The 22,714-nt window shown below is 43.0% G+C and overlaps 3 protein-coding genes across 3 annotated transcripts in view; 2 read left to right on the top strand and 1 right to left on the bottom strand.

The window, feature by feature from the left end:
- Positions 1 to 14,444, top strand: part of dpp6a (dipeptidyl-peptidase 6a) — a 129,080-nt gene extending 114,636 nt beyond the window's left edge. Inside the window, exons 22-28 of the mRNA XM_066683210.1 lie at positions 2,665 to 2,859; positions 3,352 to 3,406; positions 6,072 to 6,171; positions 6,736 to 6,794; positions 6,893 to 6,965; positions 7,668 to 7,741; positions 10,847 to 14,444. Of these exons, the coding sequence (XP_066539307.1) occupies positions 2,665 to 2,859; positions 3,352 to 3,406; positions 6,072 to 6,171; positions 6,736 to 6,794; positions 6,893 to 6,965; positions 7,668 to 7,741; positions 10,847 to 10,993 (703 nt within the window). The 3' untranslated portion in view covers positions 10,994 to 14,444. The remainder of the gene's footprint in view (positions 1 to 2,664; positions 2,860 to 3,351; positions 3,407 to 6,071; positions 6,172 to 6,735; positions 6,795 to 6,892; positions 6,966 to 7,667; positions 7,742 to 10,846) is intronic.
- A 236-nt stretch (positions 14,445 to 14,680) lies between these two features.
- LOC136708716 (threonine synthase-like 1) lies at positions 14,681 to 18,842 on the bottom strand. Its single transcript, XM_066683460.1, has 2 exons — positions 18,764 to 18,842; positions 14,681 to 18,386 (listed from the first exon to the last, which is right to left on the bottom strand). The coding sequence occupies exon 2, from the start codon at positions 18,361 to 18,363 to the stop codon at positions 16,156 to 16,158; it is 2,208 nt and encodes a 735-aa protein (XP_066539557.1). The 5' UTR covers positions 18,364 to 18,386; positions 18,764 to 18,842; the 3' UTR covers positions 14,681 to 16,155.
- A 392-nt stretch (positions 18,843 to 19,234) lies between these two features.
- Positions 19,235 to 21,037, top strand: enkur (enkurin, TRPC channel interacting protein). The gene is made up of 5 exons (XM_066683998.1): positions 19,235 to 19,435; positions 19,609 to 19,754; positions 19,879 to 20,111; positions 20,346 to 20,492; positions 20,754 to 21,037. The coding sequence occupies exons 1-5, from the start codon at positions 19,248 to 19,250 to the stop codon at positions 20,925 to 20,927; spliced, it is 888 nt and encodes a 295-aa protein (XP_066540095.1). The 5' UTR covers positions 19,235 to 19,247; the 3' UTR covers positions 20,928 to 21,037.
- The last annotated feature ends 1,677 nt before the right edge of the window (positions 21,038 to 22,714 follow it).

Raw genomic sequence — 22,714 nt, 5'->3', positions numbered from 1 at the left:
CTCCACAGTGTTACAAAGGTGTTGCTAGGTGGATGTTATGGTGTTGTCATGGTAATCCCAGGTGGTTGGTAGTTTGGTTGATATGGCACTTCTGGTGGTTGTTGTGATGTTCATAAGGTGTTTCTTGATGGTTGCTATGGTTTCAAAGTTGGCAGCTTGAAGGGTTGCTATGGCACTTAATGGGTTGCTAAGGTGCTGCAGATAGTTGCACTAGTTACTGAATGTAGATTTTCCAAAATAGAAGATGAATAAAGATAAATATGGCTTTTGAAAATGGGTGGATGGGTGGATGGATGGATGGGTGGATGGATGGATGATGGATGGGTGGATGGATGGATGGGTGGATGGATGGATGATGGATGGATGGGTGGATGGATGGATGCGTGGATGGGTGGATGGATGGGGGGATGGATGGATGGATGCGTGGATGGGTGGATGGATGGATGATGGATGGATGCATGGATGGATGGATGGGTGGATGGGTGGATGGATGGATGGATGGATGGTGCAACACTAAAGCTTGTGTGTTTGATAGGGCTTCCTCACTTACAGATTGATTCAATCATTTTTGGAGCCTTACTTTCTGAAAACCAAGTGTTGTTCACTCATTTCTTTATGAGTTTATCTTCAGGAAAGTATGGAATAGTTGTGCATATATTTTGGCTTTACCCAGCACGCAGTGTGAACATTTTCAGGAATACCATTTTGGGGATTGATTTCAATCATTTAGCACCCGGCATGATGCATACTTCTCTCACAGTGTCACTGGTCAACAACACAGTTAGTTTTACATTGTGAAACTTTCTGGGAACTATATTCAGCCTGAAATCTCCACTTCAATTTCACTTGCGTTGCATAATGCAGACTCCAGCAATTCCCTCGCTGCCTTTTCGAAACTCAGCTGCAAACAACTGCAACCAGGGCGCAATTAGGTGCACGGACAAACCAGATCCGGATTCTGTAATTCTCAGACTGGGTCTGGAGTTTCTTTCACATATTTGACACATTCCTGTAAAGATCTTCAAGAATGTAAATCACAACGTCTTTCTGCACACGTTTAACCTTACTTTAATATCGTCCATGTTTATGCATCTGCAAATGGGTGGAAACAAAATTGGTATATGGTACAGTGTCCTAACTGCATATGAGCATTTAAAGCAGCAATAGGTAATAATTTTACCATAAGATTACAGCTTCAAAATCGTTGTGACGCTCCACTGAAAAGCAGTATGGAGAATAGAGTATGTGCCATTGCTATTCTGTGCTCAGAACTGTAGAAACTGCACTATGTAAGTTTTGGAGGAGAGTAGGATTTCAAAGAAAACTTAGCACTTGGAAAAATCTACATTATTGTTTAAGGTGGTATGAAATAGTAAGCTACTTTTAGACTGTAGTGGTGTGTTTAGGAAAGTTAAAACGAGTACTAGACCGTATAAAACATCAGTATATGTTCACTTTTCAGCTTCAAAGTTTGGTTCATGACACTGTGGCACTGCAAGGCTTTTATGGTTGTGGAGAGCAGCTGCACAGTGCACACCACCTCTAAATATATTCCCGCAGCTATGTATGTAGACTATTATTTATTAACTATCCAACCTGGAGAAGAACAGTCACAGGTTTATCTCACTGCTGTTGCTGCAGCTCAGTCTCCTGGAGTCTTTTTTTACTCTTTTCATTTCCTAAAGGACAGTTTCTCTTCATCTTCTGATGATACACAAACTCTCCCTAACTTAAGACGAGGGGGCCATTGTTAATTTGCAGGCCGTACACACCGTGAGCTTCACAAACACCTTCACTCCTCACAGTGAACACACCACACTCCTCACAGACAGTCACTCGGAGGAAACCCACACAGACACAGAGAGAACACACCACACTCCTCACAGACAGTCACTCGGAGGAAACCCACACAGACACAGAGAGAACACACCACACTCCTCACAGATAGTCACCCGGAGGAAACCCACACAGACACAGGGAGAACACACCACACTCCTCACAGACAGTCACCCGGAGGAAACCCACACAGACACAGAGAGAACACACCACACTCCTCACAGATAGTAACCCGGAGGAAACCGACACAGACACAGAGAGAACACACCACACTCCTCACAGACAGTCACCCGGAGGAAACCCACACAGACACAGAGAGAACACACCACACTCCTCACAGATAGTAACCCGGAGGAAACCGACACAGACACAGAGAGAACACACCACACTCCTCACAGATAGTCACCTGGAGCAGGGCTCAAACCCACAACCCCAGGACCCTGGATCTGTGAGACAGAGACACTGCCAGCTGCACCACTGTGCCACCCCAAATCTCACCTAGTGTTGCTTTAAATGTAGTATCACATTGGGCCACAAGGCCCTCAGTTTGTTTACATTAAGTCTACGCCACAAACGTCAAGTCAGAGAGTACATCGACTACTGACCAATCAGAAAACATCTTGAGACTTCACCTGAAATGAGGGAGGATTTTACTGGAACGGAAAAGCTGTGTGACGCATCAGAAATCACAACAGAAACAGGACCATTGTGTACAGAGCTGTATTGATTATTACAGGAACGTGCTGTTTTTCATCTTGTTGCTTGCAGTTAGGACACATTAAGAAACACTAAACACTTATTTTAACTTTCTCTCTCTTTCTCTCTCAGGGATGGTACACCAGGTGGTCAGTTAGTCTCAGAGCGGTTTCAGGTAGACTGGACCACGGTTCTGGTCAGCAGTTTTGGGGTCATCGTGCTGAAGTTTGATGGACGTGGCAGTGGTTTCCAGGGAACGAACCTCCTGCACAAGGTCCAGAGGAGACTCGGCAGGTTCGAGGAGGAGGATCAGCTCAAGGCCCTCAGGTACTGAAACACACACACACACACACACACACACACACACACACACTTCCATATCACACCTGGTGCTTGTTTCCCATTTCAAGCTCTGGTTCCTCCAAGGGAGTTTCTCATATCATCGCTGTCTAAAGAATACATTTCTCCAAAATAAGAACTTTACAGGAGAAGGAAAACACATTCTTAAATTACAATATAATTCAATGTAAAATGATTTTATTCCAAGTAATTTTGGAGCATTTCTATTGGTCCTTTCATCATGAAAGTTTCACATAGCTGCTGTGTTCAAATGACATAGTAAAATCAAATCAACAAAAATTGTGATATACGTTTTTTCTTTGGACAGCGACAATATATCCACAGTGCTCCAGAAAGTTCTACCCATCCACACTGTTCTAGATCATTCCTCTGAGATGTTGATGTTTGTGGGAACAGCTGAGTGAGAGTAACTCATAACACCGATCAATAATACCGTTCTCCTGTTGTTGTGTTTTGCAGCGTTATGGCAAATGAGCCGTACATCGACAAATCCAGGATTGGAGCCTTTGGACAGGTGACCTCTCTCTCTATCACTCTTTACAGACTGTTAGCTTTAGATGTGGAAGGATGCGTAAACATCAGTGTTAGAACGTAGCTATAATTCCAGTAGAGACTCAGTCAGCCTCAACTGAAAACATTCAAGAACGGGTCTCTCAAGCTTCGCCCAGGAGCCAGCATGCAGACATGTAACCGTTACCGTGGTAACAGTGTTCCTTGGTATAACATCGAACATTCATTCATTCATTCATTATCTGTAACCCTTATCCAGTTCAGGGTCGCGGTGGATCCAGAGCCTACCTGGAATCATTGGGCGCAAGGCGGGAATACACCCTGGAGGGGGCGCCAGTCCTTCACAGGGCATAACATCGAACATGAACATGCTTTTATTTTTGTCGCACAACGTGAACACACACACACACACACACACACACACACACTAGTGCAATAGGAATAGTGAGTATAAACAAACCAAGAGAGGCAGGCAGCCATCCTAGTGGCTCAAAAGCACTTCAGCCGTGGATGTTGAGGGAGGATACAGTGCTGCTGTTTGAGGGAACCCCCCAGTGCCAAGACAACTTCTCTCATCAAAAGACCACAGCGGCCCCTGGTAGTCTTTCCCATGTGTGGGATAAATGTATAGACTTCACCAACACAAACACTGCTTTTGTGATCTCTGTCGTTGTGCATTAACACTAACTTTATCTTGACTTCTCTCAAGTAGACCATGAGACATTCCTGTAACTGCTGAAGTGTGTCTGCCAGGTTCTGTAATTTTACAGTACCATAATGAAAGCAGGTCCTAGTCCCAGGCCTTGTTTTATCATCCTCTGAACAGTTTCCGGTTTATCCCACTTTGACACCGTCTGACTGACCTCCTCTGTTAATTACCAAGCCCTTGGAGATGTGTGAGGGCTGTGAAAACATGAAGCTGAGTACAGAGTTACGATCTCCAGACTGGGACTAACAAACACTGATGTAAAGCAGGCCCTCGGGGCAGAACAGCAGTTTGTTTCAATCGTTCAGTATAACGAGAAATGCTGTAGTTCCAGAAAAAGAAGCAGCTGCGTGATGAAAACTGGTGGGATGGATCTGAATGTGTAATGCAATAAAACAAATCCCCAATCCACCCCTTCCCAATTTTCAGTAGAGCAGAGACTTTGTTAGAAGTGTGGGTGAGAAAACGGGTTTGAGAGAAGACTAATTCGTACAAATGAGACAAAATGACTGAAGTAAAAGTGTATAAAATGTAGTTTGGGATTCAAGGTTGCCTGCCCTTCATGAAAGATCCTCATTATCCTTTCCCCTAACCCTAAACTTAACCTCAATATTAAGCTTAACTCCAACACTAACTTGAAACTCCAGAAGGTCAGAAGCTGCAGGGTCGTATCATTAATGTGCTGGTATTTTGGGTTTATAACAGAGAGTTTGAGTGGGTTTAGTGAAACAGTGCCACCAGTGGACTGGAGCTCACTTGGTAATTTTTTTTTTCATTCATTCATTATCTGTAACCCTTATCCAGTTCAGAGTCACGGTGGGTCCAGAGCCTACCTGGAATCATTGGGCGCAAGGCAGGAACACACCCTGGAGGGGGCGCCAGTCCTTCACAGGGCAACACACACATTCACTCACACCTACGGACAATTTTGGGTCGCCAATCCACCTACCAAGACACAGAGAGAACACACCACACTCCTCACAGACAGTCACTCGGAGGAAACCCACGCAGACACAGAGAGAACACACCACACTCCTCACAGACAGCCACCCGGAGGAAACCCACACAGACACAGGGAGAACACACCACACTCCTCACAGACAGTCACCCGGAGGAAACCCACGCAGACACAGGGAGAACACACCACACTCCTCACAGACAGTCACCCGGAGGAAACCCACGCAGACACAGGGAGAACACACCACACTCCTCACAGACAGTCACCCGGAGGAAACCCACGCAGACACAGGGAAAACACACCACACTCCTCACAGACAGTCACCCGGAGCAGGAATCGAACACACAACCTCCAGGTCCCTGGACCTGCATGACTGCGACACTACCTGCTGCACCACCGTGCCGCCCTTTATTTATTCATTTAATGTTAAACTTGTTGGACTGGTCAACATGTCAACTGGTTAAATTGTCTGGACTGGTCATTTATATCATATAGGTCCACATATATGTACCTAGTTTACATATTTTGTTGATTTTCTAAGGATGTTAAACAGCCTCGACAGACAGCACACATAAGGTATGCAAATTTTAGAGTAGATTTTTAACATATTAGAGAAAACATAATAAATTGTGCTATAAATTTTGCTGAAACGGGAATATAAGTGCATATGAATATGAGTGCATATGTGAGATATAGTGCCCCTTGTGGTGAACTTTAGTGAGTGAGTGAGTATGTTTGTGAGCAAGTGAGTCAGCTGTGTTTCTTTGTGGATCTGTGAATGTTTTTTGTTGCCTGGCTGACAGGTTCTTGTGTGTTCATGTTCATGTAAAGAACCCTTCAAAAATGATCCTATGTAGCACCAGAAGGGGGTTTCACTTGTGATAAAAAAACATGTATTTCATAAAGTGTTTACAGATGAACTGAAGTATGAACCTGGGCTGCAAACTGAAAACTGCTGATATCAGAGCTGTGGTCACTGTATGCATCTGTTTGTGTGTGTTGCAGGTGTATGGGGGATACATCACTAGTCTTCTGCTCAGCTCTGAAGACTCTTTACTGAAGTGTGGAGCCGTTCTCTCCCCCATCACTGACTTCGAGCTCTACGGTAGGCTGTGTATGTTTGAGTGTGTATGTAAGAGAGAAAGCAGATTTCTTCCTGTGAGTAATTTGATCACACGAATAACTCACGATATCTGGCACCACAAATGTAAATCTCCAGATCGATTTTCTTTCAATTATGTGTATGCATTTTTTGTTGTAAATTCTGTTAATGCGTCCCCACTTTTAAAACCACACCACTGCGCTGTAGTCACATGACTCGGCCCCGTCCAATCTGCTGCATGGAAGCAACATGGAGGAGAACCTAAACACAGAGGCAGGCCGAGCGTTTCAATTAATCACAATGTTGATTTGCGGTCATATCGCCCAGCACTAGATTGACTATGTGACATTGTTTAAATTCTGCTTAATTTTATTTTATTTGATGTTATGATCTCTGAAAGCAGCCCTAATGACAATCTGAGCTAGGTCTGGAAATCTTCATAAACATTCAGCTCCTGCACGAGAGGGAGTTCACCCAAGAACCTCTTTTGAGACCTGTATTTTGAAAGGTGCAGGCTGGGAAACAGAAGCAAAAACTGTACTAATATTGTGTTTTTTGGCTTTTCAGCCTCTGCATTTTCAGAGCGATATCTGGGTCTTCCAAAACCTGACAGACGAGCGTATGAGGTAGGTCAACTCCAGTGCCATTTCAGATTCGTACACTGTATGTTTTTCATCATTTTATTCATGAAAAGTGATGTTTTTCTGCCGTCTCCGTTCCACAGACGACCAACCTTGCATACCGAGCGTCTCAGTTTGTCGACAAGAAGTTTCTGATCATTCATCCAACAGCAGATGGTGTGTCTATCCTTCACTGACCTCAGTTTCTAAAACTTGATATACGTTACAGATATACAGGTGATGCCTGACATGATCCGATTTGATCTGATACGGATACAGACCATGAAATATTAAGGTTGACCCAAACCATGTGGGTTGTTTTTTTATGTATATATGTATCTGTTTGTATAATTCTCATTTTATATTCCTTCTTTGAAGTTACCTTACAATAGTATATATATGTGCTGAGATGCCAAGAGCCTGATGTGCTGTGAGGTTATGTCAGATAAAAAGACTTAGTCATTTTGAGTCTTATCTGAAAGCAATGATGATACACAAGTAATTAATAGGAATCAGTTGATATTTTAACCTATTATTGCAGTAGGGTACATTACATCCCTGTGAACCCCTTCTATTGAAAACACTTCTACCTGGAGTCAACAAACTGGTGAACCCTCCCACCATGGGTGTACTTTAAAGTGACTGAAAATGCTAGTTCTAATGTGTTGACCAACTTTGCACATGGAATTACAGCAACACAAAGAACCTGGCTCTAGACTTCATGAGTTTGATCCCAGCTGATCCTTTCTGCCACAATGTCCTTGAGCAAGGCACTTAACCTCCAGCTGCCCTCAGGATCCTAGCCCTGCTGGAGCCTAATTAAGTCTCTTTGGACAAAAGTGTCAGCGAAAATATAAATGTTCTCCTTTTCCTTTGCAGAGAAAGTACATTTTCAGCACACGGCGAAATTCATCTCCAGGCTAATCAGTGAGAAAGCCAACTACACTCTACAGGTAATAGCCCACCTGTGTGTGTGACTGCCATGTGCCAACAATACTTTACTGCCACAGAGATTCCTTCTGGGCCAGCAAGGTCACTGCTGTTCAAGTAAATGAAGATGATTCCAATTCCTCCATTTACCATAAGAGACTTTTAAATAGGGTCCTGTAAGTACTCACTGCGTTGGGTGACTGATTAGATAATGGTTCTGCATTATATATAATCATTTACCTCAGGGTTTGAAAAAACAAAACAAAACAGACATTACCCACTGTTCTGACCTCACTCACTCACTCATATTTAGCAGGCGGTGTCATGCCCTCGTCCTGTCATGTCTGTTTTCCCCGCCATGTGCTCTCTCAGCACATGGCTGTTTGTTGTTGTCCATGTCTCCGCCCTTGTCCCGCCTCCTTGTCAGCTGTCCTCGTTATCTGTTTCAGGTGTGTCTCGTCTATTCATGTATTTAAGCTCTCTTGTGTCACTTCCGTGTATCTGTCATTCATTTCATTTAGTTTCCAAGTCATGTCGTGTTGTTTCCTTCCTACTCCAAGTCAAGTTGTTTCGTTTCATAGTGTTTCCTAGTCATGTCGTTTTGTTTCCTTTCAAATCCCAGTCATGTCATTTCTTTCCTATAAGTCTTGTTCTTTCGCCTCCAATATTTCCCTGTCATATTGCTTAGTCTGGTCTGTTTGTCTCTGTCGTTTCCTCGTTTCATTTCCTTGATCTTGTCGTTTCCGTAGTTGCCTGTTTTGTTTCATCTTTTGTTTTATTAAAGGTAATGTGTTTTAGCGAGTGCGTCCGTCTCCGTCAGTCCGCCACGTGATATGTGACAGGCAGAATATAGTCCACAAATGGGTATTAATATCGCTCACAAAGAATATGGTGCATTATATTTGTGGTGCTTTCCATTAGTGGCCGTAAAAATAATCCTCCCAAATGGGCTAGCATTAATCTTGATAAATAAAAACAGATATTTGTTTAAAATAATTTACAGTACACTGTTTATCCTTTCCAAGCAGTGCTCTATTTTGCATCCCTCCCTGGGGTGAGCAAAGGAAAACATAAATTGCACATGTCAGATTTTTCTTGTTTCATTTTTGGGAAATTTCCAGCACTACTACAAGTACCTGTAAAATGGAAGCTACAATGAAAGTAACCACAGACCCATACCAGTACTGCTCACCGATATTCTCTATATTCCTGTGGCAGCATGATCTGCCCCCATCAAGACAGAGATTAGAGCACTCAAAAAGTGGGCACCTCACTTAAAGAGATTATACAGGCTAGCACAGAAGTTAATCCAATTAGCGTACTACACCAGGAGAATCCCTCTATGCTCCCTAATAGGTCCCTCTCTTTAATTGGTGGATGTTGAATAACTCTGGAATTAATTAGGGTCAGATATTCTGTGAGAACTTTCTGACCGCCACTTTGCAAAGCTGCTGCTCTGGTCTAATAGCATGCTAATGAAGAGGATGTCTGCTTTTTCTGTGGAACGAGAAGTCACGTTGGTCTCGTTGATGTGTGACACATGTTGACCTGCTCATGCTATGACAAGCCTTTTGAAACCATGTTGTTAATTTGTGCTTTTTATGATTTTTACTTTCAAGACCCAATTCATTTAACAAAAATGCTGCTAATAATAAGTGACTGGTAATTGGGGCCAGTTAGCTTTGTGCCAAAGAATAATGCTGAAAAATTACCATTCCCTCACATCCAGTGTTACCCACGCTAATTGTATACAATATTTTATGGTTGAACAAGGGTTTTTTAACATGAAGATTTGGGCACAACTCCAGTAAATCCATTTTCTTATTTATGTCAGTGTTATTCATCAGCCAAGATCTGTATCTGTAGTTGCCTTCTTTAGTTTTGCACTTAAGCTTAAGCAATGCTAAAGTAGCTAAAATAGAAATCATATAGCCTCCTGGTTAGCAATGTGCTAACTGCAGATTAAATTACACACTTGCCCCAGAAATCAGTTGATAAGCATTATTGTGTTTTTGTGGTTTAAATCGATAAAAGTAGAAGCTAAATACAGTAGCTTGAAGCTACATTTTGTCTGTCCTGCCTATTTTATATATCAATGTGTCATCAATCATCTTTACTTTTGGCTAATTTTATTTACATGGCACATGTCCGATGATTTAGGATGCCGTTAGCACAATTACCCAGGTGGCTATAAGATTGCATACCGTGTTTCCCCGATAGTAAGACACTCCCGATAGTAAGACACAGTGTGGGTTTTAGGGGGGTCGGCTAATGTAAGACGTACCCCGAAAGTAAGACATAGTAAACTGTACGTTGGAAAAATATAAGCCATAGTACCGGTACCTTTTGCTGCATTAACTGCGGGATGCGGACGGATCTGGAGCGGAATGAGCGGAGGGATGTGGAGGCCGCGGGAGCAGCAGTAATGTTGTCCGTGGTCCAACACGCAGCCTCAGTGCCCTCATGTGCAGCCGCTGGTGGCCGCTCTGATTGGCATGGCCATGGTTGTCATGGAATAAATCTGTTTTATCTTCCAGTATAACATATTCAAACTGTTCGTTCTTACCGTTTTTCATTGTTTTACATGTTATACATGGAAATACCGTCATGATACGGTTGTAACAAGACATTCTTGTCACTTGCTTTTATAAAACTGTTTTATGGTGAATACCATACTGTTCAGGTTGTTAATAAATGTTAATTTTATGGTTAAAACAAAAATCGACATTTTTTTACCAATATAAGACATACCCCGAAAGTAAGACATAGTGGGACTTTCGGGGGTAAAAAGAATGTAAGACACTGTCTTACTTTCGGGGAAACACGGTAGTGGTTTTTGGCTACATTAATCTTGTAGCTTGTCCTAAAAGCAAACCAAGTAAATCGCACTATATTACCTTAAGGTAATATTCTTTGTTTTTGTTAAATATTTCATTTTAAACAGTTGCCTAATACACTACATTGTAAAGGCAAAGCAACTCATAAACTTGGCTAACTCACTCACTCATGTTTAGCAGGCTGAAAAGTTGCCAAAATAGAATACCTTTCTTTAGTTTACAAATGGCTATGACCCTCCATTATTTGTTAGCTACATTGCTAGATTTACTGCTGTTTCTGTCTCTTGGCAGATCTATCCAGACGAAGGTCACTTTATCCAAAATGAGGCAAGGCAGCACCTCAGCCAGTCTCTGGTCAACTTTTTCGAGGAGTGCTTCAGGCTACCGGATTACATCTATGAGGAAGCGCTGGAGGAAGAGAGCGAAGACGAGGGTTAGCCCTGACCCAATCTGGCCCACAGCACCAAGCACAAAGCCAGCTCTTTTGCCACACGATATGCAACCCATCAGTTTCTGACCTTGTTCCTTTGTATATTTTTAAGTTTTTGCCCCAGTTTGCCGTCCAAGGTCATGGCCCTCATTTAGCCCAGTGTTACCCAAGACTGCCCCCTGGTGGACTTGCTTCTTGTCCCCTGCTGCTCTCTTGCTGCTAGACGTGCAGCTGTTTCTGGCTCTGTGGACTACAGACGTCTGCTGGGTGGCTCAAACTGCCTATTTACCAGAAGACCAGGGGTCAAGAAAAGAAGGCGTAGGAAGTCTCCAGGCTTTTGTTTGTCGCTTTAGATGAACATCAAGCTCAGATGCTGATGTTAAGGGACTGCTGGAGGCAGTGAACATCCACACCCCTCCGTTACAACTTTCAAACTCAAAAGTAGGAGGGGTTTTATAGCACAATGTCTGGAGACTGAGCGTCAAGACTCTGCTGATGGTGCTGGTTTGGGAGTCGAAAAAATTGTGAATTCAGGATTTCGGGGAGGGATGGGAGGATTTGGTAATACTTCAAAACAACAACAAAAAAAAAGCTCTCATGTCTGATTGTGCTTGTGTCTGTCGTTCTGATGTAAAGTAGCACACAAAAAAGAAGAGATTTGAAAATGGGTATCAATAAACTTGTTTTTTTCCGTGTTCGGATCAAGTTCTGATCTTGGAAACCTTGTAGCCTCAAGTATGTATTTCAAATCAGTGTCGAATCACATCTGAATTTCTTTCTTTTCTTTTCTTTTTCGTTGTTTTGGACAGGAAATGTAACACCACAAGAAAAAAGGCATTCTATTTATTTAGTCACCTGCATGACCATCCAAGTTTCTTGAAGACTGTTGACCTTGTCTCATGGATCAACTTTTTATTTGGTGTGGTAGTCTTTCAGTGCTAAGTCAAGCACATGGAACCTAGTTTTCGTCACTGTGCCTTACTGTGGGAGCAAACAATCCTTCACAAGGAGACTCCTTAGAAAAACATCACGTCATTTAAGGCTCATATTCAGACCCAGAGATGCTATAAACTACGTCATCTGGCAACATTAACTCAACAATCTGCTCTCAAACACATTCCATGAAATACCATTACTGGACATGTCATGTCTTGCTGCGGACTTTAGTTTGAAGATATTCTTTCTTTTGTGCATGTGTGATCAGTGTTGTTTTACAGCCAATGAGAACATGAGCTTCAGTGTCATGCTAACAATGCCATTTTCTGTCCTTTAAAAGGAACTTGTTATAGCATGGATTTATAGTTTATTATTTCAGCTTTACCTCAGTATTAAACCAAGGCCTGCCCATATACAGCCCACTTCATTGACCTTTTGTTGACATCATGCCCAAACAAACTTGTAAATAAGATAAATTATAATAACTTACCAAGAGAGTGTTAATGGAATGCAGTGCTGTGCAATGGGTTATTTTAATAATCATAACTTCAGATACTATCTTTAAAAAGCCAATCACATAATTAAAAATATAATGAAACTAATATCAACGAACACATGCTGTTTTTTTACGTAAGAATATCATACATAAACAAAACTCATCTAGCCTTGGCCTGGCCCACATCCATTACTTTTATAACCCACTTGGAATGACAGCAATTGAACAGACCGCTTGCCAAATCAGGCCCACATTTGACTAAATCCAGTTTGCCACAGTCAGCAGTCATGTCTTTGCCATAAGATGGTGCTAGATTTGCTTTGTGACATGTCACTAAATGAAAGTTTATAACAGCTGGGCCAATTTTGGTTCAGATACAACAGACGGACCAACAGTGGGTCAGCATTGCTACATCTCAGCCAGAAGTGGCCCATGTACACAAGCTGTCTTACACTGCCACTTAGTCTTATGTTTTTTTTCTTTAGCTCTGCTGGTTAAAGCTGCAACATAAAAGGAAAAATGGATGAGATTTGTTCAGTGTTAACGGCAAATTTAACCTTAGCCTTTCGTTCAGGTCATAAATGTCCAAAATACTAAATCACTATGAGAATCTAGTCGTATGCTAGTGCTAAGCTAATGCTAATTCACCACACATTTTACTCTTGTAGATAACATTACACATATCAGGATATATCTCACCATGTAGCAGCTATACTCCTTCAGTAAAAGCCCTAATCTAGATCGGCCAATTAATGCCATTTCTATAAACTGGTTGAATCCTGATTAGACTGGATCATCACCAAACTTGTCCCACTCTTGGAAGGTTCTACTCCTCTCCAATTGCTAGCAACAGGTTAACGGTTACCGCTAACGAGGTAATTCAAGGTGTATTTAAACAGCACACAACAGACCTGATCTGAGCTAGTTGACCAAGGTGGTATTAGCTCAAAGTAAAACCTGTCCAATAGAATAAGAGCTGAGGGACTTTCCTATTGGTCAATCTCAGATTTGTGTTTATGTTATCTGGCTAACTGGTAAATCTTGCTTTGTGGTATATCACGTGGGTAAACCAGCTCAGATCAAGAGTGTTTTTTGAGTATTATTTATTTCTCTCAGATTAAATACACCTTGAACTGCATTGTTAGATGGCTAAGATGTTGCTAGTAATCTGAGAGAAGGAAATGACCCTTCGGTCCCCCTGCCTGATCAACAGAATACTCCGCTCCAAAACAAAAGCTGGTTTTGGAAGCAGGTCAGTGTGGGTAGTAGATTTCATTATCTACTGGCTGTATGTCAAATAGCCTGGCGCTAATTCCAATTTACTTTATGCTAATCCTATCAACAGGATGATGGGCCTTGTTGTTATGTAGTTTTACACTGAACTTACACATTACACAGCACTGTACCTAAAAAAAACCTGTTGTAAAAAATGTTTTTAATTCTTTGCATTTTGGAAAGCTCACGTTTCCTCGCTCCATTTGAATGAGACGTTCATTGTGCATGCCGACAAATCTTTTTGCAACTCCAAGCTATTTTTTAATGCTGGAATTTACCATGTAGTATTTTTTGACAGCTTGAATGTTCCTTACCGACCTGTATTTCATTTACGGTAGTTTTGTGAGTGAAATCCCAGTCTCGTCAGCTCGGTGTGTAAATGTTTTCCCTCTATCATTTTAGTCTCTTTAATAATATCTGAGTGTTTCCTGTACATACGGCATTCTGGACGTTCCCCTGCTTCTGTCTGAGGAACAGACCAAGCTGGGGCTCAGAGATAGATGGTCTTTCTGCTTATTACTCTTGACTTTTATGATGAAAAGTGAAAACTGGAGGTGAAACTGGATTCTACTTCACTCAGCAAAACCAGGATCATCACTTTATTGACCAAACCTTTGGAGGAGACACAATGTGGAATGTGGCATGAAGGCATCTGCTCCAATAAACATTATTTTAATCATCACACATTGTCCGTCTTTTTAGTGATCCTGTCATTTCCAGGGATACCGTGAACACCATGAAATGGAGATCAGGCATTAGTTAAAGTAACCAGAGTATCTGAATACAATAACTAATTGTCACAGCAGAGTTAGCTCTGGACATCACACCATTCATATTGTAATTACAAGAGATTTTTACATCGAGCACTTTATTGTGATCTGAGTTGAGATGGATCCTGGGCTTACCTGGAATCACAGGTACACACCCTGGATAGAGGACCAGGGTATAACACAATCACCCAGTCACACACCTGTGGACAGTCACTCACTCACCCTGTCACTCACAGGGAACAAGTTCACAGAAACACACTTTTTTTTTTAGGCATATTCATTTTTAAAAGCATTTGTAGGCAGACAGCACCATCTAGTGGACACGTTTGGAAACAAGCATTCTCAGTGTAAACTTCTGCAGACTTAAATCCTAGATGTGACAACACACACAGAGACTTTGAACAAAAAATGTGTTCTAGATTCTCAGAAATGTCCTTAGAGAAGGTCATAATATGAAATGGTTATGAATGCACCACCTGATGCATAAGACATTGTTACAATAGTATATTGTAGTAGTAGTATTATTTTAATGCATTCATTACTGTTGTACAAAGGAAAAATGCCCCAAAAATCCACCACTATTAATCCACCCTTAACAGTATTCCATATAAGGGTGGCACGGTGGCGCAGCAGGTAGTGTCGTAGTCACACAGCTCCAGGGTCCTGCTCCAGGTGACTGTCTGTGAGGAGTGTGGTGTGTTCTCCCTGTGTCTGCGTGGGTTTCCTCCGGGTGACTGTCTGTGAGGAGTGTGGTGTGTTCTCCCTGTGTCTGCGTGGGTTTCCTCCGGGTGACTGTCTGTGAGGAATGTGGTGTGTTCTCTCTGTGTCTGCGTGGGTTTCCTCCGGGTGACTGTCTGTGAGAAGTGTAGTGTGTTCTCCCTGTGTCTGCGTGGGTTTCCTCCGGGTGACTGTCTGTGAGGAGTTGGTGTGTTCTCCCTGTGTCCGCGTGGGTTTCCTCCGGGTGCTCCGGTTTCCTCCCACAGTCCAAAAACACACGTTGGTAGGTGGATTGGCAACTCAATAGTGCCCGTAGGTGTGTGCGTGTGAGTGTGTGTGGCGCCCCCTCCAGGGTATTTCCCGCCTTGAGCCCAATGATTCCAGGTAGGCTCTGGACCCACGGCGACCCTGAACTGGATAAGGGTTACAGATAATGAATGAATGAATATCCCATATACAACCTCCGGAAGACACCGGTAGTTCACTGTTAGTGATGAAGAGTGAATACAGCGCTATGTGTGTGGTGAAGACATGGAGTGCATTTACATGCACTTAATAATCTGATAACTGCACAAAATCAGATTGTGTGTGTAATCCGATCAAAGCAATTCCATGCACCTGGGAAATCAGATATCCGGAAAACGTCCACAAGTCTGGAAGTAATCTGATTTCTGCTTTATAACAGCCAATGATATCACAGAAAGACACATCCTGATGCGACTTTTTGTAAACATGGACCCACTTTACCTGCAGATATGGATCTTATGATGCTGCTCTTTTTAGTTTAATTGGTATTTAATAAATTTTCAGATACAAAATGACAAGAGAACTTCAGAATGTGTCTGGCTATACACACACTAGGCCTTAATGGAAAGAAATCTGAATCTTTGCAATCAACCACACAAAACCCTGAATGAGTTTGCTTACATCTCCAATACCGTATCAGTCTGACGCTGTAGAAGCACCTGTTGTGACCTCACATGACCTTCAGAAATGACTCGTGAATCATGGACTCTACTTGGTCTGCTAGCACGTCATAATCAGGTCGGCAGACTGTGTGTTGCCGGCTCTCGCCCTCTCTCAGGCACTTATACAGAGCTTTATGCATGTGTTCTTGCCCCGCAATGGCAGACAGGGCATTAAGTTGTTCCAGAGGGTGATCTGGGATGGTGGAGCTGTGGAGAGCTTTAAGAACAGCTGGAGCAAACTTGCCATAGTGTGCAGTGGAGCAGAGAACCAGAGGACAAGTCCGGTCATGCAAACGGTCAGCTACCACCTTCCCCACTGCTGTGTGGGTGTCCATTATGTAGCCGGTTTTAGAGTAAACTTCATGAATAGCTGTCATACAGTCTTCCTCAGAGCACCAGCCAGCCTGGACATCCTCCTGTATCCTCTGTAATAAATCCTTAGACACTGTAAAGCACTGCTGCTCCTCAAGGCTTAGAAACAAATCTCGGACAAGACCACCGTCCCTGCCAGAGGCGTAATAAACAAACCTCTCGAGATTTGAGGACTTAAGGATGTCAATAGCAGGAGAATTTGAGACAATGAGGCTCCTGCCACGGAGATCGTAGCATCCAGTTGAGATAAAGTCTGAGATTACACAGTTCTGATTGGAGGCACAAATGACATTTCTTATTGGGATCCCCATTTGTTTTGCGTAAATGGCCGACATTGCATTCCCAAAGTTTCCAGTGGGAATGCAGATGTCAATTGGGTCTCCAAAAGAGACCGTCCCATTTCTGAGCAAGTCCAGATATGCAGAGCAATGGTAAATAACCTGAGGAAGCAACCGTGCCCAGTTGATGGAGTTGGCAGTGCTTAGAACGGTGGCATACTCAAAGGCCAAGTGACCGGTCAAGCTGGAGTCTCCAAACATCCTCTTAATGGTCTTCTGACAGAAGTCAAAATCAGAAAGGATGCTGACAGACCGGACGTTCCCCTTTTTAATGCAGGTCATCTGCAGTTTTTGAATTGGGCTCACCCCTTCTTCAGGAAAAAACACCATCAGACCAATCCGCTCCTTCTCAGTCCCTTTGAGTTGGCTAAACCCACTGAGAACAGCACTGCCTGTATCTCCAGATGTGGCCACCAGGATGAGGTAGTTGCACATCTGTGGGAGGCAGTGAGCAAACAACTGTGGCATTAACTGCAAGGCCAGATCTTTGAAGGATGCGGTGGGGCCATGGAAGAGCTCAAGCACAAACTGATCCTCAGCCAAATGTTTAACGGGTGCCACTGATTCTCTGGCGAAGTTCTCCCCATAGGCCTGATACACCATAGGGAGAAGTTCTGAAGGGGTGACATCCATGGGATGGATACACTTTTCAAGTATGACTAGTGCTCGCTCAGGATAAGACATGTTGGCCATTCTGAGCCACTCAGAGGGTTCCAGTTTTGGAAATTCTTTATTGGGGATATAAAGGCCTCTGTCTGGTGCTAGGCCCTCCACAATTACATCGCTGAAAAATTTCAGGTCACTAGATGGTTTATTTTCAGTGGAACGGCAGCTTCGGGTTGAGGTAAAAGTCTCAGATTCTGATCCCTGAAACCTAGCCAAAACTTGAATGACCTTCTCCACCACTGTCTCAATACTGTCTCCTTTCCCACAGAACACCCTCATGTCTAACCACCGCTCATAAAACTGCTTCCTATACTGTAATATATCCCTCATGGGGACGTCAGCACATTGACCCACGATCCTGTTGACTTTCATTCTGGAGAGCCTTGCAATGATGTCGTCTATGTCCACGTCTATATACACAGCAAGACCAGAGCGTTTCAGGTGGAGCATGGCATCCGAATGGAGTGGATTGGAGCCACTCAGTGAGATCACGCATCCAGAAGCAGAGAAATTACACACAGCCTGGCCTTCTTCCTCCAAAAAACGCTCCCCTCCCACTTCAGCCAGCTTCTCTGCCACAGACGTCCCCCATGTCTTCTCCAGAACATCATCATCTATATCAACCACCGGTATACCGAGCCTCTGAGACAAAATACGGCCCACTGTGGTCTTCCCCGCCCCTGGAAGACCCATCAGAAGAATATTTTTCTCCTGTGAATGAGGGCTGTTTGAAGATAGATGTGCCGTGGCTAAGTACGACAAAGCAGGGGAACAGAAGTCTTGCTTGTACCTCGGTTTTACCATTTTCGCAAGCAAGCGGCACCAGTGTCTTGGAGTCATCTTGAAGTAGCAGCTTCAGGGATCTACACAGGAAAATAAAATAGATTTTAGTTATTTGTATTCCATTAAGAGATTAAACTGAATTATACATAATTAGAAATCTTTGTCTTGCAGTGGTTAAGACATTAACAGAGTCATGCAGAGGTTTGATGTGACATGGTGTGGTCCATTCTCACAGCTTTTGTATATTTCTTTAAAGCTTCTTTGCATGGTCAGTGGAGCTAAGAAAATGGACGGTGAGTGTAGAAAAAGATGTCAGTGTACGTAGTGACAATGTTAAGAAAAAGGTGAAAATCCAGAAATGCAGCTGTTAATTTAGCAGAAAATGTACTTTTATACCAGCGAGGAAGACTTTATTTTTGACCTGTGGTGTTTTTATAGTTCATAAAGGTTTTTATACCTGTGTACAATCAGCACAAATATCACAACTGTGCAGGATTCAGTCTCAATTTCTCCTTCACACTGTTCGCATCGTGCTCAGTGTAAAGTGGTGGAAATTCGACTCCAAAAGAACCGATTCTTCAAGTCTGAGTAAAAACGGTATTCAAAGAGTCATCTCTGTTAAATCCAGTGCCTAGACACGGAGAGTCGATTCCTTTGTATCGAGCGAAAGCAAACCAGGAATCAGAGTCGACTCCTCGTTCCACACTAGCGCGATGTAAACACAGTGACGCAGTACGGCAACTGCGAGGGAAAATTTACACATACGCACAGCAGTTAATAAATTTATAATTTTACTTCCACTTTTATTTCACATTGAAGCATTCTGGTGCAGTTTTTTTTCAAATATGGGCATATATATATATATATATATATATATATATATATTATTTTAATTATTTTTTTTGTATACTGAAAATAAACGCGACGTGTTAGGGGTTGCCATGGAGACGTCTACAAAACACAAGGCTCCCAGCCTCAGTCCAGTGTCTCTGTTGTTGGTGTTATATTTTGCTGTTATTTTGTTTTTGTGCTATTTTCTATCACCCAACATGTCCAAAACAATACAACCACCCGAGAGCATATATAACCTCATCCCAAGAGAAGAGGAGAAAATTCACAAACCTCCCAGGTAAGTGTAGAGTGGAGTTATATCCTATATATCCTGTATATTCAGACTCTGTAGAGATTTTGTTTGTTTATATATATATTATGCAGAGCCACAGAGGAACTATAATCTGTCATTGTAGAACTAAACTGTATGTTTTTCATCTATTACACTATATGTCTAATGATTATATCCAGGTACATATCCAAGTTTAGAGATCAAGTGAAGCAGGAGAAGCAGCTGAACAAATCCTTCAAAAAGACGATGGGACCAGCCAAAGTAGATGTGCCTTCTCCTGAAAAATACCTCTTAAAACACTCCAAGGAGCCCAGACTTCCAGAGAGTAAGTAACGACTGTGTACGTGTTTTCATTTCATTTAACGTGAGAGTAACGTGAGGCTGCAGGTGAGTTCACTGTCACCCAGCCACTATAACTTATAGTTACAGCTGGGTTTACTCTCCTTTAGAGAAGCCTTTCTCGTACAAAGATGAGGGCCAACCTAAGAAGCCTCACGTCCCTCCTCAAACTGACCCTCCAAACGTGGGCGCCCACACCAAGAAGAACTTTGTGACATCCAACGCGGTGGAAAACATCCTGGCCGTGCCGAGGAAACCACAGCCTGCCTACACCGACACCAAACACGGAGACAAACAGCTGCTGGAGAACTCCGGCCTCGTCCCTAAGTACATCAAAAAGAAGGTGAGTGGGGTTTCCTCATTCTGATCCAGCGCTCTTATATTTCAGCTTAGTCCCTCGAAGCAGAGTGGGTGTGTTGTAAAGGATTTGATGGCATTCATCCATGAGGCCATCTGTCAATTACAATTTAATGTAGCTGTAGTCAGTATTTAAAGAGGGTCTCTACAAACTACTGGACAGGTAGATGTATCACAAGGCTTGATGACTGCATTATACGTTGTGTGTGTGTGTGTTTAGGACTATGGACAGACTCCAGAGTATCTGCAGCAGATGCGCGAGGAGGTGAGGAGAGAGCAGGAGGAGTACGATCGCTATGTGAAGGACAGAATGAGAGAGGGAGCAATGAAGCAGCTCCCAGAGAAGGAACGACAGAACATCCTACAGGTCAGAGACCATAACACCCACACACACACACACACATACAAAGTTTCTTAAAGTATATGTTGGTTGACGTGCTGGTAATTTTACAGCTGCTGATAGAGTGGAATTATTGATGTTCAGTGGGTTGATGTTCATTCTAATAGCATCTGTAAACACTTTTCCAATATGGCGTCCCAATAAAGCACTCTGAAGCCCTTAATAAACCTCTTCTCTTATCGTTGGAGTAGGTTGTTGCCGTCTAATCTGGTATTGTCCTGTGCGCAGGTTCTAAAGAAGAACTGGGACGAGCTCCACCATCAGTTCCAGGGGCTCTCGGTTGTCACGGATACAGCCTCCAAGAAACACAGGAAGGAACAGCTGGAGCTGAAGATGAAGCAGCTGGAGAAGGACATTGAGCTGATGGAGCGATACAAAGTCATTTACATCACCAGTAACTGACAGACAATGTAGCCTTTAAATGAGCAAACAATAAAACGATTACTGTGCACCGTTTCAACACCTGTTTGCTCTTTTGTGCTGAAATGTTTTTGTGGTCCTAGATGTTAAGAAGAAAGACTCTAATACAAAGAAGCCATCTTCAATGATTAAAGGAATAGTTTGGTGAAAATTAAAGTCCCACCATTTTCCCCTGACCCCAGATGCAGTCGAATGTTGAATAAATGTTTGGAGTCGGAAGTGTGCTTCTCTAGTTTGTAGTTAGAGTTACGAGGCTAATGCTGCTAACAAACACTGGAGGCCAATAGTCACCCAAATAGCCTCCATAAATGCATGGCAAAGTGTGTCTCAAAAGTGATTCAGTTACAGGTGCTGCTGCCTTCTGGGGCAGAAACACATGAAGTTACTACTCTCTGGACCTGTTTGGGTTTCACTTGTCTGCAGGATAAGGCAGGTGGTGTAAACCAAAACAGACTGTGGTAGGATTATGAGCAGATCGCCAAAACCACGTGGTCAGAGAAACAGAATGTAAACAGAATCCAAAAGATAGGGTACCGCAGATGTGTTATTTTAATGGAGATCACCTTTGGACTTTTTTTAAGAATTCTACTCAAATATCAGTCGTTGTGCAAAAAAATTACAGGAATTCACTGTCCATAAAACCGGAAAAGATCCTTTCCCAGCAGTCTCGGCTTCTCAGTCGTGTCCAAACATTCCTCTGGACAGTAGCCACTCCACAAGTCACAGCAGCTGCAGAGGATTCCCTGCCTGTTTTAAATGTTTACTCCACTGGGATCAGCAGGTGAGAAACCACGTTTACAGCTGGTTGGAGGAAGGAAAACGAATGATGAATGGGGTTCTGTGTTTATTATGTGGGAAAAAGTAAAATCAGCCTAATCTGGACAGACTGTCGCAAGTGTAAACAGTGGTCAAAGTAAATAAATACTTTCCAGATACAAAGCTCATGTTAAAGCCAAGTGTATACAGACCCTCTGTTTTAAAGGAACCCTCCTCCAAAAGTTACATAGTGCAGTTTCTGTGGTGCTGAGCCCGGAGTAGCAACAACAGAGGCCCTATTCTCCCTGTAACAGCCCAGTGGAGCATCACAATGATTTTGAAGCTGTAATTTTAAGGTAAAATACGGCCTAGTGTTTCTTTAGGTTTTGATAAATTTAGCTTCAAATCATTCATTCATTATCTGTAAGCGCTTATCGAATTCAGGGTCGCGGTGGGTCCAGAGCCTACCTGGAATCATTGGGCACAAGGCGGGAACACACCCTGGAGGGGGCGCCAGTCCTTTACAGGGCAACACACACAGTCACACACCACACTCCTCACAGACAGTCACCCGGAGAAAACCCACACAGACACAGAGAGAACACACCACACTCCTCACAGACAGTCACCCGGAGGAAACCCACACAGACACAGGGAGAACACACCACACTCCTCACAGACAGTCACTTGGAGGAAACCCACGCAGACACAGAGAGAACACACCACACTCCTCACAGACAGTCACCCGGAGCGGGAATCGAACCCACAACCTCCAGGTCCCCGGAGCTGTGTGACTGCAACACTACCTGCTGCACCACCGTGCTGCCCTTCTTCAAATCATTAATATAATAAAATTCTTTAAATATCTGGATATATAGGAATGTCCTAATAAAGTAACCAGTGTCTGTTCATGGCCTGTGTGCTGCTGCATTGTGTGTAATGACTTGAGCATGACTTGTGGAGCACGCTGCTCCTGTGACTAATTCACAGAACAAGGGTGAGCATGTGCTTCT

Source organism: Hoplias malabaricus, chromosome 10 (genome assembly GCF_029633855.1).
Source record: "Hoplias malabaricus isolate fHopMal1 chromosome 10, fHopMal1.hap1, whole genome shotgun sequence".
NCBI classification, from domain to species: domain Eukaryota; kingdom Metazoa; phylum Chordata; class Actinopteri; order Characiformes; family Erythrinidae; genus Hoplias; species Hoplias malabaricus.
Note: the sequence above shows the minus strand (reverse complement) of the source record. Positions and strands in the feature narration are given on the sequence as shown.

What these genes read in the sequence shown, in the direction of transcription:
- LOC136708716 (XM_066683460.1), bottom strand. Translation starts at nt 18,363, where the DNA reads ATGACTCCAAGACACTGGTGCCGCTTGCTTGCGAAAATGGTAAAACCG.
- enkur (XM_066683998.1), top strand. Translation starts at nt 19,248, where the DNA reads ATGGAGACGTCTACAAAACACAAGGCTCCCAGCCTCAGTCCAGTGTCT. An exon ending in AAAATTCACAAACCTCCCAG is followed by an intron (nt 19,436 to 19,608) that starts GTAAGTGTAGAG and finishes GATTATATCCAG; the next exon opens with GTACATATCCAAGTTTAGAG. An exon ending in CTAAGTACATCAAAAAGAAG is followed by an intron (nt 20,112 to 20,345) that starts GTGAGTGGGGTT and finishes GTGTGTGTTTAG; the next exon opens with GACTATGGACAGACTCCAGA.